Source organism: Blennius ocellaris, assembly GCF_963422515.1.
Source record: "Blennius ocellaris genome assembly, chromosome: 13".
NCBI classification, from domain to species: domain Eukaryota; kingdom Metazoa; phylum Chordata; class Actinopteri; order Blenniiformes; family Blenniidae; genus Blennius; species Blennius ocellaris.
Genome location: NC_137662.1, coordinates 22729670 through 22747403, shown reverse-complemented (window position 1 = coordinate 22747403; position 17734 = coordinate 22729670). Strand labels below are relative to the sequence as shown.

The following is a 17734-nucleotide window of genomic DNA, read 5'->3' as shown; positions in this document are numbered from 1 at the left end:
ACGCGCTTTATTTTGATAGTCCTACCTGCAGCCTATGCCAGGAGGAAACTACACACAAAACCTTCTTCACTGCTGGTTGACAACTTACAACTACCAGTAATAAACTAAACTACATGAACTAAGCAACAAAAACACAACACAACTTAATTATTACCGACACCACAAACCAAATATAACCCCCAATAATTGCATTTAAAACACCACAAACAGAAACTCCCATAATTCATTGCATGCACCGCGCGCTTCTTCTTCTGCGGGGAAAATGAAGTCGGCGGCTGCTTACCGTCCAGAGGTGGTCGCTGCAAGGCATGATGGGAATTCATGTTTTGTGTTGTTGGAGGTTATTGTGGGTTGTTGTTGGGCTTGGTGTTGTGTTGATTGTGTTTATGTGTTTTTGTTCCCCAGTTTAGGGAGTCATTATTTCATCTAGTTTATTTTGGTTTGTTAGAATGTTGGTGTGCAACCATGAGTGATGAAGGTGTTGTGCGGAGTGTCGTCCGCTCTGAAGATCCGGTTGCCAAGTTAGAGTTGTCAAAATAAAAGCTTCTGGTTGTTCAGCTGTCAAATAGCAGTCTCGAGTAGAGCAATTCTTCCATATATAAGGCGCACCGGGCTATAAGGCGCACTGGCAGCTTTTGAGAAAATTTGAGGTATTTAGGTGCCTTATAGTGCGGAAAATACGGTACTATACATACAAAGTTAAGCTCAGCAGCAACGGTGTAGCAGAGCAGATCAACACACACTGTTTATTGTTTGTGGACACTTCACTTTATTCTGTCCTGCAGATGATTCATTGCATTGCAATCTGTATTTGGACTAATCAAGTCTCCAAACAGTTAAAAGATGATCTTGGTGTTCTTGTTTATAACTGTTAAACGAACAGACTCGCTCTCATTTGGACAGTTTTTTTTTTTTTTTAATCTGAGCCATACGTCCAGCCCTTTCCATTCCGTTCCCTCAAATTCAACACAGTCAACTCCTTCAAATGTGAACTGAATTAGTTTCATGCAAACTCCCGGGAGAAATTTCCTTTAAAATTCAGCCGTTTCCTCTTCCTGAAACATTCATTTCCATTTCTTGCCGGCCGTTGTAATGAGTTCTACTATCTGAGCTCCACTGATGGCAGGATTTTCTAATCAGTGTGTGTGTGTGTGTGTGTGTGTGTGTGTGTGTTCTTGATCCAAGGTGACCAGAGTCTGGATTAATTCAATTAACTCCGATCAGCTCTTTTTTCATCTCAAAGTTCATGGTCGCCGTGGCGAGAGGGCCGGCGATACGTCACACACACAGTATTGGTCCTGAGCTTTTCGCCCCCCGACTCTTACCGTTTCTTTTTGTTTATTTGTATTTTTTTATGTGTATTGATGAGCAACAGAGGCACTTCCACTTACCAGGGCGCACTGATGTCGGCATTAAACATGTTTATATACGTCAGCAGATTTAGCTTTGTACATTTTTTAAGAACAAACATTGGTTTACAAAAAAAATGAAACCAGGTAGGCAACACAATGATAAATAAATAAATGTATGGACGTAGTCTATATAAATTAATTAAACGGGTCTATCCATCCATCTTCTCTCCCACTTGTTCAGTTCAGGGTCGCGGGGTGCTGCAGCCCATCCCAGCCTACCGTGGGCGTGTGCAGGGTGAATAAATTAAAAAGTAGGGGAATTACATTGTCGCAAGCTACTTGCTACTTGTTCGCCACCACGTTAGCCTTCCGCTCGCTTTTCACGCTCTGCAGCTCGGACTCTATCTGGGTCAGGTTGTTTGTCGTCGCCGTCTCTCGGCGAGCAGTTCAGCCTTCCAGCCTGTAGGGGTCGTTTTCTCCTGCAGCTCCTGTAACCACGCCGCTCCACTGGTCGCTAGACTTTAACCACGCTTAACGACGTTAAAGGTTGGCTCTCAAAAAATGTCGGTCCAAACAACGGTAGCGTCCAGGTTGTGAACAGCACAACGCTTGTTGTTCATTGTCGAAGCCCGGAAGACAATCGATATCGCTGCAGCCTCACTTCCCGCCTCGCCTGCGTTTGCCGTCTGTCAGCTAATTGATGGAGTGTGTAAATGTTTTACTGGCCCTCGCTGAGCCGGGGCCGCCGATAAATCTTCAGCACCTGCTGTATCCTTTGTTTTTTATCTGTCGTTTAAAACAGAACTGCACACCCAGTTTTCCTCTTCAACGTTCTTTGCCTCCTTTGTTGTCTTCTTCCTTTCTGTGTTTCTCTTTTTGTTCTTCGTCTTCTTTCTTTTTGTTCTTCGTCTTTTTCTTTTTGTTCTTCATCTTCTTTCTTTTTGTTCTTCGTCTTCTTTCTTTTTGTTCTTCGTCTTTTTTCTTTTTGTTCTTCGTCTTTTTCTTTTTGTTCTTCGTCTTTTTCTTTTTGTTCTTCGTCTTCTTTCTTTTTGTTCTTCGTCTTCTTTCTTTTTGTTCTCCGCCTTCTTTCTTTTTGTTCTTTGTCTTTTTCTTTTTGTTCTTCGTCTTTTTCTTTTTGTTCTTCGTCTTTTTCTTTTTGTTCTTCGTCTTTTTCTTTTTGTTCTTCGTCTTTTTCTTTTTGTTCTTCATCTTTTTCTTTTTGTTCTTCGTCTTCTTTCTTTTTGTTCTTCGTCTTCTTTCTTTTTGTTCTTCGTCTTCTTTCTTTTTGTTCTCCGCCTTCTTTCTTTTTGTTCTTTGTCTTCTTTCTTTTTGTTCTTCGTCTTCTTTCTTTTTGTTCTCCGCCTTCTTTCTTTTTGTTCTCCGCCTTCTTTCTTTTTGTTCTCCGCCTTCTTTCTTTTTGTTCTTTGTCTTCTTTCTTTTTGTTCTCCGCCTTCTTTCTTTTTGTTCTTCGTCTTCTTTCTTTTTGTTCTCCGCCTTCTTTCTTTTTGTTCTTCGTCTTTTTCCTTTTGTTCTTCGTCTTCTTTCTTTTTGTTTTGTTTTTGTTCTTCGCTTTCTTTGTTTTTGTTCTTCATCTTCTTTCTTTTGGTTCTCCATCTTTCTTTTTGTTCATCTTCTTTCTTTTTGTTCATCTTTCTTTTTGTTCTTTTTATTCTCCATCTTTTTGTTCTTTATCTTCTTTTTGTTCATCTTTCTTTTTGTTCTTCTTTCTCTTTGTTCTCCATCTTCTTTCCACACAAAGCCTGTTCTGATTGCACAGCGTCCATGATGACAAGGGGCTGCTGGTGACAGGATGGAGGGATGAAGCGATGGAGGGATGGAGGGGTGAAGGCTGCCACACAGATGTGGGCTGCTGTTGTTTATTTCAACCAGGGTTAGGCTCCACCAAAGCCGCCATTTTTCACTTTTCTGCCGTTGTGACAGCAGCTTATAAGGATTCAAACATGTGAAACAAGATATGAAACAAGTGTGGTCAGTTACAGTTTATACGTGACGTTGAACTGAAATCACTTCTGTAATTCGGGCTGTGATTGCAACTGTTTTTGAACAACAAGAGAAGAGAACGATGGCGTGAGCTTAACCAACATCCCTGCGTTTCAAACTGCACTGTAGAAACTGTCAGTGAGGTACAGACCATCTTATTGCCTCCCTTGTCACAGATACAGACATGTTTACTCGAAATACCCGGAAAGAGGTGGACTCGGGAGTCGTGCAGTTGTTTCAGAACCTCTTTCTTCTACTCGGTCCCCAAACTCATTCCTAACTTTGTCACATTTCCACTCAACACTTTGTTCCTGGTCACAAACATCTATTGGTGGCACCGGGCCGTCCTCTGGTTTTTAAAGTCCTTGTACATTTCTGCATCAACAGCTACTTGCAGTTTCAGAGCTCATCAGCTCTCGGTCCAATTTAAGTGCTGTGGGGTATGAAGGAGGAATTTGGGGGGAAAGAAAAAAAAAAAGTAATTTCAAGTTATTTATTCATGAAGAAAATTAATTCGGTCAGCTCTGCAAAAGTAGTCGCACATAAGAAGTCCGAGCACAGAAACGGGAGTCATCCTCAGGTCACCTCCAGTCTGGACTTCAGACCTCCATCCCACCTTTTCCTCTATTTTGTAGATTGAAAACGCTTTGTGCTTTAAATGCCCGCAGGGGCATCTTTTCAATCTACAAAAGAAACATGAAGCAACAACTTTTGTTTTTTTAATACTCATATTTCTCATTGAGAGGGTCAACCTGCCATTTAGTGACTTCCATAGAGTTGGTTGTGTCTCCTGGATTTGAACCCCCCCCCCCCCCCCCCCGGCAGCATTTGTAGTCATAAGTCTACTTGGACAAACTCCCTGAAATGTGCTTCTAGAGGCCTTTTGGGGATTTTTTAGTCATTCTGCACTACAGATGTGTTAATTGCATTAAAAATGTAATCAGATTATTCATGATTGTTGTAGAAACTCTAAGATCTCTTTGATTTTCGGGCCTATGTATTCATTGATAATTACCCCATCTGCCAGGTCACTGCCACCCCAGGCCGCTTACGTTGTTGTTAGATTTGAGCCCCTTAATCAACGCTGTTTTTGCTGGTGGCGCCAGAAACTGGCCTCGGAGGATGAGATTACAGGGAAACGACTTTATATACAACGGAGTCAGAGGGTGGGAGTCAGATTTGTGCACGCCTGTGTGTGTGTGTGAGGATGGTTTGGTGAATGTGTCTTTGTCTGTCAGGTGTGGGAGCGCTCCGGCTTTACGGATGAATAAATTCCACTCTGCATCTTCAGCCTCGAGTCTCAGTTTCATCTTCCCGAACCTCCGGCCATCACTGAAGAACAGAACATTGTCTCCACAATGATGATGGATTAATCTGCATTTGCGCTTGACTTTTGACAGTCCCAATCCAATCCACCTCATTTTGGATTCACGCAATCGCACAAGTACATTTGCTTGGTACGTCATACGGGTGTGTGCCAGGTTATAACCTGATGCAAGAGCCGCAAGGAGGTTTCAATCTGCTTTTCTAAAAAGTGACGGTCGACAGAAATAATACAAGGGGTTTGTTTGTTTTCGGGGGTTTTTTGTCGTCTGCTTGTTTTTCCGTCTCTCCTGTTCATCAAGCGCATACAAACACCGACATTAAGTACAAAACCTTACCTCTACGTCCAGAGTTCTCGGTAAGACTCTGTTATTCAATTACAGTCTGCTTTGTCTCTCCAATTTGATTATCCAGTTTGCCTCTGGCTAATAATAAAAGCGTCCTGCGCCGTCTCTTGTCTTAAACCATGAGCTGTGGTGGTGCCAGTCAACAGTCAATGCTGTGTGCTCACGGGAGTACAAAACAAGGCAATCCATTTGTCTGGAGTGCTTTGGTTTCTGTCCAAGGCTGTTTGTTTTTCCTCAGCGAGGCTCACTCCTCGCCCCCGCTTCCCCTTCGTCACGCTTACTTTGACTCACAGTCGCTATGGAATATTGCATGTAAATATTGTGGATGACCTCTGTGTTGAGGATAGCCCTATTGCTCCGGTTTCACATCGTGTTTGTAGGGTTTGCTCCTGCATGCAGTGTCTGTCGGGATTTTGTTTTCAGTCATTTCACCTTCATTTGACCTAAAGGTCCATTTGAGTCAGGATTTGTTTGGGGGGGACCATCCAGTCATCCTACCCAAGAGTACAGCACACTCTTTATCACAGAAGACTTTGATAGATTTAAGGGTCAATCAGTCCATCTGTACCTGTTTTATCCAGCTTGTTGCAGGGAGCTGGAGCAGATCCATATATAAACTTCTGGTGACGCCATGTTTCTAGAAACCTCGTAAAAGTTGAGCTCTGCCCATCTGACTTATAACCTCCTAACAAAGTTACTGAAACCTTGGCAAGGCAGCTTTTTGTTTAACATGCCGTTGTCGAACAGAGGCAACAAATACAGTTGTAACTAAACAAGGTACCAAACTACATGTCCAGGTGCCTTTGAGCAGGATTTTATCATAATGGACGGAACTTAACTGAGCTGCAAGCAAAGAGCCTGCAGGCTGAACCCCCCCCCCCCCCCCGAGACATGGAGGGTCATGTCTCTTATTTTGTCTCGACAGTATTCAGCAAGGGAGACCCATTGCAGCAGAGAACATCATGCTGTCCCTTTACAGAGATACGATGTCTTCCAGTCTCCCACTGCCTCCGACTTAGTCCTCAGGGTGATCTTTGATTTGATTTATTTCCCCGTCTGTGTTCTAATAATTACGACCAGCTATTAATCTAAAATAATCTACAACCCTCCCGCCGTCCTTGTTGTTGTGTTTGGGTGCTGCGTTTCATCAGGAGATTGTATGACCGCAGTGAATATCACCTCACTAATTGTTCTTGTCGGGGAGTATCTGAACTATTCATAAATCGACAGTCTCTGATTGTCGTCTCCCAGGCAATCACTGTGTCTGTAGCGTCTGTAGCATACGGAAGAAGACAGCTTGTGAATATCCCGACCATACATGTGATCCGACCTACATCAAAGCTCTTTTACGTTCGACGTATTCACAACAAATGAGCCACGGAGTCCAGCAGGGCGGCTTTACGTGATGCACCTGAACGCATCACTCAGCTGCTGGAGTTCCGGACCACGAAAAGCAGCACAAGACGAGGTCCCTCAGAGCAGAAGTATCACTTTTAGGGCAGGTTTTGGAGAAGCAGAGACTCAAAACAACATGCATCTACCGGAGGAAGTAGAATCTGGCGGCACGAAGCGCGTTAACCCGTAATAATCCATAAATTAGCCGCGTCATTTTAGAAACGTGTGAAAAGTAGCAGCTTGTCGTCCGCTAATTACGGTAGTCTTAAAGATGGCTTTGTAACTTACAGTTCGGCACGGCTCCTCAATTCTTTCATTTGAACATACAAAAATGTAATTGATCCAATGAAGTTGGTTGATTGGTGAGTCGGTGGGCTGGTCGACTGACTGGTTCACAGGATAACTAACACATTTTAGATAGATTAAGATATTAAGTGCCAGGTTTCAAAAAAAAAAAAAAAAAAAGGTATTAAACCATTGCACCAAGTAATGGTTTAACGAGACTTCTGTAGAACGCATTCATCTTTATTTCATCATCTTGAAAGGGGGGAAAATCACGTTTGATGAAATGTGTTAGGAGTGTAGTGATGTTGGCTCCCAGCCATCGAGATCCAGCCAACAATGGCCGTTACATGTCGTGTATCTTGAGTTTTGACAGTTTGATAATAATAATGGCTTTGTTTTTCCACTGTGGCAGGCGGAGCCTAACGGCATAAGGTTTACCTCCAGTGTACTCAGTGAGATTCAGGAAAGCTGGTTTATGTGTGTATTTTCAGCAGGTTGGATTATTGTAACGATGCGTTTGCAGTCTCATTTGATAATCGTCCTTTGAAATGAAGTAAGAACAAATTCCTCCGCTTGTAGAAGTGTATTATTTCGATGTTGGATGCGTAGAGCGAGTCGGATGTTTGCGACGGTACCTGGACCAGGTGTGGTTCTCTGACGAGAGGAGAGAATACTTGTGGGTGATTTGGGACGCCAAACACCAACGTGCTCCGTTTGATCCAATGAAAAAGACGAGCGTGTGAAAGAATGTCTTAAAGTATCTCGTGCTCTTAATTGCCCGTGGGCTGTCGTTAATCGCGGTACGTTTTATGCAGCACAAGCTGTTCATAGTTGCGTAGTTTAGATAAACATGGTGAGGCTTCTGGTTTGGTGTTGTGCTCCAGCTCTTGGCCCCGTCTGACAGGAAGAGTCAGTGAAATGAGGGCTGGATAAGCCCGGCGGAGCCTGGAGCGTCCCCACATCTAAAACGAGATCCCGGGATTTGGAGGGAGAAAACTGTTCCACCACAGTCTTGAGCCCCGAGCTCAGGCACGTCTCGGTGAAATTCAGTCATCAGGTCCACACAGTTTACTTTGTGTGCAACATACTGTTTACACTAACTTTCCATTGTTCTGTTGGCTCGTAATGCACTTTAACTTATTTGGATGTTAGCGCCCTCAAGTCAAGGCTGAGAGTCTGCACTTTGCTGCACATGGAGACCGCTTCATTTAGAACCCGCCGTCGTGGCGTGCAGAGCTGAGCCCAAAGCGGCTTCGCCAAGCAGAGGAGTCCAGTACTGCTGTTTATCCATGTGGATTTTGCTCGTTCCCTCCTGTAACTGCACCGAGCTTTTTCAGGTTTCGTTTGTCTCTGCGTTTTAACTCGTGTAGGTGATGGCATAGACTGACCCATTACTGATGTATCTGGTCTGGAGGATGGACGAACGGGTGTCCAATTGAAAATTGACAACTGACTATCACCTCTTTAAGACGTAGAGCCTTTATAATTTGATAATGAATATTATTCAGGTCATCCGAGTATTTTCATCAACACATCTGTTTAAAGCAGGGGTGTCAAACTCATTTTAGTTGAGGGGCCACATCCAACCTAATCTGACCTCTGGAGGCCCAACAAGTCAAACAGAACATATTAAACTGCAGATATGGACAAATGCAAAAGTCTTTCCTTCTTTTGATCCTTTTGTAACTGCAAGGATTTGCCCGTCTAATCTGAAATATGCATATTAAAGGAAATCAGATATTATATTTGCAAAACGAAAAACACACAACCCCCCCCCCCACCCCAATCAACTGTATCTGTATCTGCATATTAAAACAATTTGTCATCATCTGGAAAAAAAAATTTGAGGTTACGTGGCTAAAGTATCACTTCACATAAATTGGACTCATTGTTTTATTGTGAAAGGCGTTGCGTCATGTGACCTCCACAGATGCATTAATGTCGGGGGTCAAATTCTGACCAAGGGCGGTTTTGAATGTCATTTTTGCCAATCTCGTGTTTTTAGATCAGCCTCTGTCAGTTTTCATATTTATACTTAAAAAAAAATAAAAAAAATCACATGCCGCATGTTTGACTCCCCTGCTTTAAAGTCCGTTCAACTCCGTCTGTCCGCAGGCTGAGGAGATTGTTCGCAGGGAGCTGGAGAAGAAGGAGACTCCCAGCCTCTACTGCCTGCTGGGAGACATTCTGAGGGACCATCAGCACTACGACAGAGCGTGGGAGCTGTCGCGGCGCCGCAGCGCCAGAGCCATGCGCTCCAAAGCCCTGCTGCACCTGCGGGAAAAGGAGTTCCAGCAGTGCGTCGAATGCTTCGAGAAATCTCTCCAAATCAACGCCATGCAGGTAAAGTCACTTTCCACCGGAGAAATAAACTATAATCGCTGGTGGTATTTCTCTGGAAAATACACTAAATGTTTGGGGTCAAAGTATTCAAATATGTTCCCAGAAATGTATTTTAATGTCTTGATACTCAGTTGAAGCTTTTAATCGCAATCTTCAGTCACTACGTCAGATTTTAAATGCTGACGAAACGCTCCGGAGGTTTCCATTCAGCCTTTCTTGCTCTGGCACGGGGTGTTGGGTCAGTATGCGAGCATTTTTATTGTTGCACGTTTTTAAGGTGTCCTGAGATGAAATTCTGTTCCTGACGCCTGGTCGACTCCAAAAACATAAATGGTAAAGAATAAATTAGGAGCAAAATGTAAAATAGAATAGAAAAGTAATATAAAATTGGCACATTGTAAGATAGGCAGTTAAAAACGTTGTAAACAGATGACTACGGAGCATTTTCTCTGTATGTGGAATAATAGAAATGACGATAAAGACGTTGAAAACCTTTGTTTTGCCGGGACAGCGGGCCTCTACTCTTCTGCTTCCATGTGCACCGTTTCCTTTTGGTTTCCTCAAACTGTGAATAAGAGTCGCCGTCGTCTCGGGAGCTTGAGAAGCCGCTGCTCTCATCTGCGCCGCCATCTTACATCCTTGTATTATTTTAACTTCCTAAACGTACAATTATAATTCATTTTAACTTTATTTAACCAGGTGAGTCGTCATCAAGATCAGATAACGAGCCCGTCGCTTCTTTCAACTTCCTTAACGGGGCCCTGCAGACTTTCACGGGGCCGACAGGTCGCCTCTTTAGTCTCGTGTATTGGAACGCCTTCGGAAATGCTCAATGGGACCTTCTGGGCTGCACCTGATCAGACGTATTCAGCGCCGTCGCATGCTCTCGCTACAAAACCACCTTATTGGGGTCATCGTGAGCACGTCCGCCTGCTTGTAGCCTCCGACGCCTCCCAGAGCGGCCGCCCCGGTGTCGGGTTGAATCATGTGTTACCTTCCTCATAAACAGCCCCGGAAGCTGTAAATATCTCCGCTTTCACTCGCTGCCCGGATCCAGATGTGATTCCCCCCCCCCCTTGCCCGTGTGCGTTTGTACAGCTCGGTGTGTGGTTCTCCCTCGGTTGTGCCTACTTCGCCCTGGAGGGCTACGAGGGAGCTGCCAGAGCTTTCCATAGGTGTGTGGGACTGGAGCCGGACGTGAGTACCGACACAACGCAAACACACCTCTTCCTCTCACGGGATTCTCCACCAACGTAATGTTGTGTTTTGTTTTGTTTTTTTTATTCTGACCCCACCCACCCCCTGACACAATCCTTCCACTCAACCTTCCCCTGATTTTATTGATGACTCTGCACTCGCTGCTTCACTGCAAGGCTTTTCAACCTCTCCTGTTTTAAAATTCACACTCGCATCAGCTCCAATTAGCTCCCGGATAACAAAAATGCATTTAGCCTTCGTTGTCGTAACAGTTTTTTTTTTTTTCCAGTTTTTCACACTGTGTTCTATTTTCCCGTTAAATTCTCCCCTTGACATTTTTCATTTTGGAGACGTTGAGCTTGTAGCGTTGTATAGCGACATCTAGTGGCCTCACGTGGTATGAACAAGCTAATTTTGGGCAGATTAGTCCAGGGGTGTCAAACACGAGGCTCCAATCCGGCTCTCTGAACCGCCAAGCAAGTGGTTAAAAAAAAAAAAAAAAAATTCAAAGAATACATTGACATTTTCAAAAGCATATTTCCAAAGAGTAGCGACAAAACTCAACGCCGAGACTCGAGCTGAGGTATCGGGGACGCTGCCTTGAAGGCTCGCCGCCTCGTTGCTGTCGAGCCTCAAAGCCACGCTGTCAGGGTGAGTTTGTAAAGACGTCCTGTGGCAGGAGACACGAGGCGCCATGACGCAGACACAAGACGCCCGGCTCCACTTTGGCCCGCCCGTCACCCACTGCCTCACCGCCGCCTCCAGGTTGATTCTTTGGTTTTGGGAAAATAAAGATAATTTTCATTACATAGCCACAGCAAAGGAAAACATCAAAGTTTAAATGTAAAAATGTAATGTGTTTGACTCCTCTGTTAGTCGTTTCTTAATATAAAGTCATACAACAAAAGATTGTTATTAATTCATTCCAGACGTGTCAACACAAAGATCCAAACGTACATACAGATATATTGACAGCCTGTGTGTGATATACATATACACCAAATGGGACGGCATAAGTATACACCCAGCTATTTACATATGTATATATATGCGCGTGTGCGTGTGCGTGCGCGTGCGTGCGTGCGTGCGTGCGTGCGTGCGTGCGTGCGTGTGTGTGTGTGTGCGCGCGCGTGCATGTATCTCTCGCTATATATATATATATATATCTATATATGCACGTGTGTATATATATATATAAAAACATGTCCAAGAAGCAGTAGGAAGAAGTAATGGCACCACAATATGTACTAATACATGATATCCAAGAGGTTTGACTTGCAGTATATTCCAGACAATATGCTCCATACATACCCCCCCCCCCCAGTTTATAAGGAGTCAAAGGTTGGACACATGTAAGTCGGCACACGGAACATGTAAGATGTTCTCTGAACAGCAGTCAAGGGTCAGAGCAGATCTCCAGTGTGTGAGATTAAATGCCAACATGGGTTGTCAGAGGCTGTTAATAAGACGTATTTGGCCTATTTAACATGATATTTTGCTGCCTGGTTATTGACCCAAGAGGAGAACAGAGCTGGGGGGAGGGGGGGCTTTCAGGAGGAAGAGTCATCCACACCTCAAATTCAAGATATCAATTTGAGGTTTTCATCGATGGCTTTTAGCAACCAATAATGTGACACCTTGGCTGTACTGATATGACATTGAGCCGGTATCATTGTCCACTAATCTAATAACTTATTGCGTTATTGAAATACCATTAAAAAAAAAAAAAAACCTTTGGAAATGTAATAACAGCAGCCAATATTGCTGCATCTTCTGAAATGTAATTTCACAAAATGCATTGACTGAGAAACCATCCTGTGCTGCGCTCCAGGTTTAAACGGCGACACGATTCAAGCTAGCAGCAGATTTAATACAGATCTCTCCAGAACAAATCCGTGATCCAGTCATCATTTCTTCTGTCTTCACCTCTGTCCTGCTCTCAGAACGCAGAAGCGTGGAACAACCTGTCGACCGCCTACATTCGCCTCCAGAAGAAGTGAGTACGAGTGTGGAGTGGAAACGTGTTGGTCGTGGTTTGGGTCTCAGCTTTCAGCAGCAAAGTGTTTGGGATCATTTATATTTGTAGCGAATACTGCGGAAAAAAAATTAAATACCATAGGAAGCATTCCTTCTGCGTGTTTTGAAACGTCACAAATATTCACAATAACACTATTTGACCCAATACCACGCTAAACCTTCACGTATACATTTCTACTTTACTGTTTCATACAACAGAATAAAGAGGCATAAAGAGGTCATGCATACAAAAACTTCCAAGTACAATAAAGCATCAAGTCGACGAGACAGAAGCATAAAATTAACATTATTTTACAGTCGCAGAAAAATAAATGTTTCTACTTCAATCCGCCGTCCAGTGATGGATCGTTGTTCGTCGCGCTGCGACTCGTATCTGAAGAACCCAGCCGACTCACTGAGGACAGGCTGTTCGTTCTCACCTTTTCTCTTCCCCCCCCCTTCTTCCCGCCGCCCTCCTCGGCAGAACCAACGCCTTCCACACGCTGCAGGAGGCCCTGAGGTGCAACTTCGAACACTGGCAGATCTGGGAGAACTTCATCATCGTCAGCACCGACATCGGGGAGTTCGCGGAAAGTATCAAGGCGTACCACCGTCTGATGGACCTGAGGGAAGGCTACAAGGACGTCCAGGTGAAGCCTTGCACTGTAGCACCATCCTGAGTATAAGAAGAACCCAGTTTTTTTTTTTTTTTTTTAAGTCTGACTCTAAAAGTATTAAAAACAGACAGAATTGAATGTTGTGCAGCATCGAGGCTCCACCGTGTGAAGACCAGCGACGGGTTTTCAGCTCACATTTAGAGTCACAGCTTTGTGGTGGTGTTGTTGTCGTTGTGGAATCAAAGGTCACATAATGAATTAGCGTCTCTCTGGAGTTCCGGTGCTCCCAGCTGGCTTTAGAGGTCCACAATATACAGATCAACCTCCGAGTCACAAACACAGCGGAGTCCGCTCGTCTCCTTAGAATGGGTCCGACCACCAACTTCAACATGTCTGGCAAAATGGCGCCGCTTATCTTTACTTATTTTTACATATTTGTAACATTTCACAGGCGTGATAATCCACTGACAGCAAGTCCCATCATTTGTGTGACAGTTTTTAATCGACGGCCTCCTCGGGGGGGCGGCGTCCTCGAGTCCCGCTTCTCATTATTACTGTTCATCAGAGATTAAACTTGGTGTTTCTTCTAGCCGGTCTTCAACCGGACAACAATCCCCTCATGTGATAAATGTCAATCACAGTGGAAACATGCATTGCAGTCACCAAAATGCTTATTCCATGTGATGGGCAGAAGAAGGCGATGGTGGCGCTTCACCTTAACTGGCCTTTCGTGGAGTACACATGATACACTTCACTATAGCAGTACCTCTGTGTATTACTGAATTACTTCATCTAAATGAGATTCCCTCCATCCACTCTGCCTGCATGTGCTTCTGTTAACAGCTGCAGGACTTTGTGAGAAACAGAAAAAGAAATCAAAACGTGATTTGCGTGAGAATGAAGTGACACGCCCAGCAGGCGCAAACTTGTTAAAACACAAAACTGTTTCTTCTTCTCCGCCACGCTAATGAATCTCTTCCATTGTGCTTACATGCGCAGAGTCATTTGCAGCAGCAGGAAGAAAAGCCCGTCTCCGTCACGTCACAAGTAATTGCTCAGCCACCAATGCATTCTAAGTGGAAAATTAACCACCGGCCTTGAATAAACAAGGCGAAACAGCCAGCGGTTGTGTTTTCTCAGGGTTATTAATTCTCCGCTTCCGCCCAGTAATCATTTTTTTTTTTTTTTTTTGCTCTTGTAGTTTTGACCAATTAACTTTAAAAAGACATCTTTTCAGCCCAGTGGGAATGCAGCCACAACTCCCCGACACCCCGGACTCTGAGCCTTGTGTGTGTGTGTGTGTGTGTGTGTGTGTGTGTGTGTGTGTGTGTGTGTGTGTGTGTGTGTGTGTGTGTGTGTGTGTGTGTGTGTGTGTGTGTGTGTGTGTGTGTGTGTGTGTGTGTGTGTGTGTGTGTGTGTGTGTGTGTGTGTGTGTGTGTGTGTGTGTCAGAAGATTGTCTTTTCTATTCTCCCCGTTCTGCTTTGAACCACCCTCGTCCGCCGTGTTTTCGGCACCCGGCCTGTTCATTTATTCCGGCCGCGTCGTGGTCAGCCTCATCAATAACGCTGGGAGATGTGCGAGCACACAAGTTGAAAAGGTCAGCGGCATCCTCAGAGGAGATCACTTCGTAATGGGATTCAGTTGAGCTCCGTCTTTTTTTGTTTTCCCCCTTGTTTTCTCAGCACAAGGCACCATGAAGAACATCCTCAACAGTCTTAATTTCTGTCGTTTCTAATTAGTGGCAACGTCTGATACCGTGAAACTCGCAACGTTTTCACTCGAGAAAGACGTGGAACCCTGAAAGAAATCCGTTTCTCTTCGTCTTGCCACAGGCTCTGATTTGCAGTTCAGTCTGTATCAGATTGCGGTGCCTTATCAGAAAACATCAAGCTGCAGTTTGCGTTTATGATTTTTTTTTTTTGCAACCAATATTGTGAAATGAAAAGTTGCCAATCTTTTGGAATTTGAATAAAATATGCCTCTTTCTGTTTCTGGGGTTACTGTAGACCTCACATCTATCCATCGTCCAGCAGGACTGCCTGATTCACTTCAGGGTCACAAATTCAGAAATGCAACAAGACTCGTTGTAAAAATATCAGATATGTGAGTTTTAGACCACTTCTAGAACTGGACTGGGTTGTATTGAGAAAAAAAATAAAAAAAGTGTAGTTAAAAGAAAGTCATAAATGGACGGTTTGGAAGGGCCAACCCTGAGACGTCACTGGCAACAAGTACGGTGGAGGGAGCATCATAAAAACATCTCTGTTGTCACTCCTTTTTCATCTTATGCCTTTTCATCTTATACTTTGCATGTATAGTTTGTGATGAGAATTCAGCTTCCTGTCACTATGTCATCGGGTCGTTTTTAGAAGCTGCGGAGGGGGCGAGGGGGGGGGGGGGGCACCACCAGGAATTCCTCTCTGGTGGAACGGCAGAAGCTTGGTGACAGAAGGGCTTTGGAGTCTCGGAGAGTTCAAAGGACTTGAAGGTCACGTGGCTCCGCTTTGTGCCTCGCAGGGTCGAACTGGAGAATCGCAAGAGGCTTCCAACCCCACGCAAATATTCACTCCTCTAATACAGGCACACTGGAGAGAGAGAGAGAGAGAGAGAGATGGCCTGTCAGTTATTTTCTGGAAAGTCTTCCACACTTCACTAGATCCAGCAGGATTCTGAATTCTTTGAATAAAGTGTCTATTCAGCTTCTCCCCTGATATACCGACATCAGAGAAGCACAACCACTAAGAGCTTGACAAAAAATGTTTTTAATGGTTTGGATACGTCTGTACATGAAATGTCACTCCAAATGGCTCCATATTCCGCAAATGATAAGACCAGACATCAGTGTTGGTTTACTTGTCTTGTTCGTCAGTCGACTCTCCTCTGTGGCTCATAGTTTCTCTCGATGTTCGTCTGCTGCAGCGAGACGGGGACGTGTGTGTCCGCTGGACGAAAAGACTCGACGGTGACGAGACTGAACGCTGTCTCCAGTAATCTGTCACAAAAAAGAGGGAGTCCATTTATCAGCAGGATAAGTTATTTGTAGTCCAGACAGTCAAAATAAACAGCTTTACACACACACACACACACACACACACACACACACACACACACACACGCACGCACGCGCACGCGCGTGTAAAGAGCAAAGAGTGTTTAAATCATCCTGGAAAAACTTCAGCAACGCAATTAACCTTTCCGTCAGGATGAATAGAAACTTTAAAATGATTCGTGTCGCAATCGCAACTCCCTGAAATATTCAAGGAGCTTCGCTTTATTAGTGAGGTTTGTTTTGTTCAGAGGCACAATTTGGAAAAACAAACAAACTAAAGCTCTTAAGAAATTAATTGCTGATTCACCAGTTCATAGTTCTGAATACGATTATCATTATTTGTCACATGGGTTATTTACAATCCGGTTCTTTCGCATTTATCACCTCAGCTGCTTGGTTCGGGGTGCCACAGGGCGCCGTCATTGTCCCTCTTCTGTTTGCGGTTTACATGCTGATGACGGCACATTTAAAATCACTCGTATTGAAAAAGCTGTCGTGACATTCTGATCAAACCTCAATTTGAAAACCTGAATTTGCATCGGAACAGAATCTGCCGCCATCGTTTTATAAGTGATGTTGAATTCGACGATAAAAGGCTGGATGAACTCATTTCTAGGTACGACGTCCCGCCGTGTTGACGTCCTCTCTGTGTCTTCGTCGCAGATCCTCCAGATCCTGGTCCGGGCGGTCGTTGGGAATCTGTCCGACTGCCACGGACAGGAGGCCGGGGTCCTGCAGTCCAAGCTGAAGGAGCTCCTGGGACGGGTCAGTTCCCGCCACAGCAGCGACGCAGAGATATGGTGGCAGTACGGCCAGCTGTACGGTGGCGGCCGCGGCTCCAGCCAGGACGACAACGAGAAGGTTGGTGCTTCGCGCTCCAGCCACCGGGTTCCTCTGCGGCGGCACGATCGAGTGTTCGCCGTGGTGTGGAACTTCCCAGCAATGTTTCCCACAGAAACTGGTCTGGATGTCGAAGTCAAAGCTCACCGTCCCTTTGATCTCGTGTCTTTGTGCATCTCAGGAGGCGTCGTACTTCCGCTCCCCGGCACACATTACAAGTGAAACTACATCGGTTTTGTTGACTCATTTAAACAAGAAAATTTAGTTTTCTGCAGAAAGGAAAGAAAGTTTTACAGAAGCAGGTGGAGACGTTCTGCTGTTCTGGCTGGAGTGAGAGAAGAGGTGGAGATGAAGGACTCGCTTATGTAGAAAATGGTTCAAGGTGGCCTGGCATTTCTTCTTCCCTGGTGTGGTACTGAGGTAGACGTGTGTTTGCAATGCACTGCCCCCTGCAGTTTGGGAGCATAAATGCGTTCTCTTGTGTGGATTCCGTGCAGAAAGCAAAATCCAGCCTTTTAAGTCACATGACTGTCCAAGCAACAACAAAAAGTTGGAGTCCAGGAAATACGTCAAGCTGAGTAAAATGAGTTTTGTGCAACCGTCAGAAGGTTGTCCACATGTCCATCCACATGTCCAAGTGGACATGAACTGAACAACAATTGGCTCCCAATGGACCGACGGACCACCTTGAATGGCTCCTGCACCCGTTGCTGTGTGAATGTGATGAACAGTGTTAAATCGCTTTGGGGACGCTCAAGCAGTTGAGAAGCACGATGAAAGTGAAATACATTAACCATTTGTGTGCTGGTGTCTGGCAGGCGCTGCACTTCCTGTCCAAGGCCCATCGCTGTCAGCTGCAGGCGGCCGGCTGGGACAAGGAACCGGCGCTTTTTAAAGACGTGATCCAGAGAGCGCTGGAACTGGGGGAAGGTAAGAGAAGCCACCGGGTTTGTCTTGTGAGATAGCGA

The 17734-nt window shown here is 44.8% G+C and overlaps 1 protein-coding gene across 1 annotated transcript in view; it reads left to right on the top strand.

Moving 5' to 3' along the window:
* Positions 1-17734, top strand: part of ttc27 (tetratricopeptide repeat domain 27) — a 65040-nt gene that overhangs the window by 44176 nt on the left and 3130 nt on the right. The window contains exons 13-18 of the mRNA XM_080507489.1: positions 8819-9046; positions 10145-10243; positions 12187-12239; positions 12744-12909; positions 16590-16787; positions 17585-17696. Coding sequence (XP_080363615.1) covers positions 8819-9046; positions 10145-10243; positions 12187-12239; positions 12744-12909; positions 16590-16787; positions 17585-17696 — 856 coding nt within the window. The remainder of the gene's footprint in view (positions 1-8818; positions 9047-10144; positions 10244-12186; positions 12240-12743; positions 12910-16589; positions 16788-17584; positions 17697-17734) is intronic.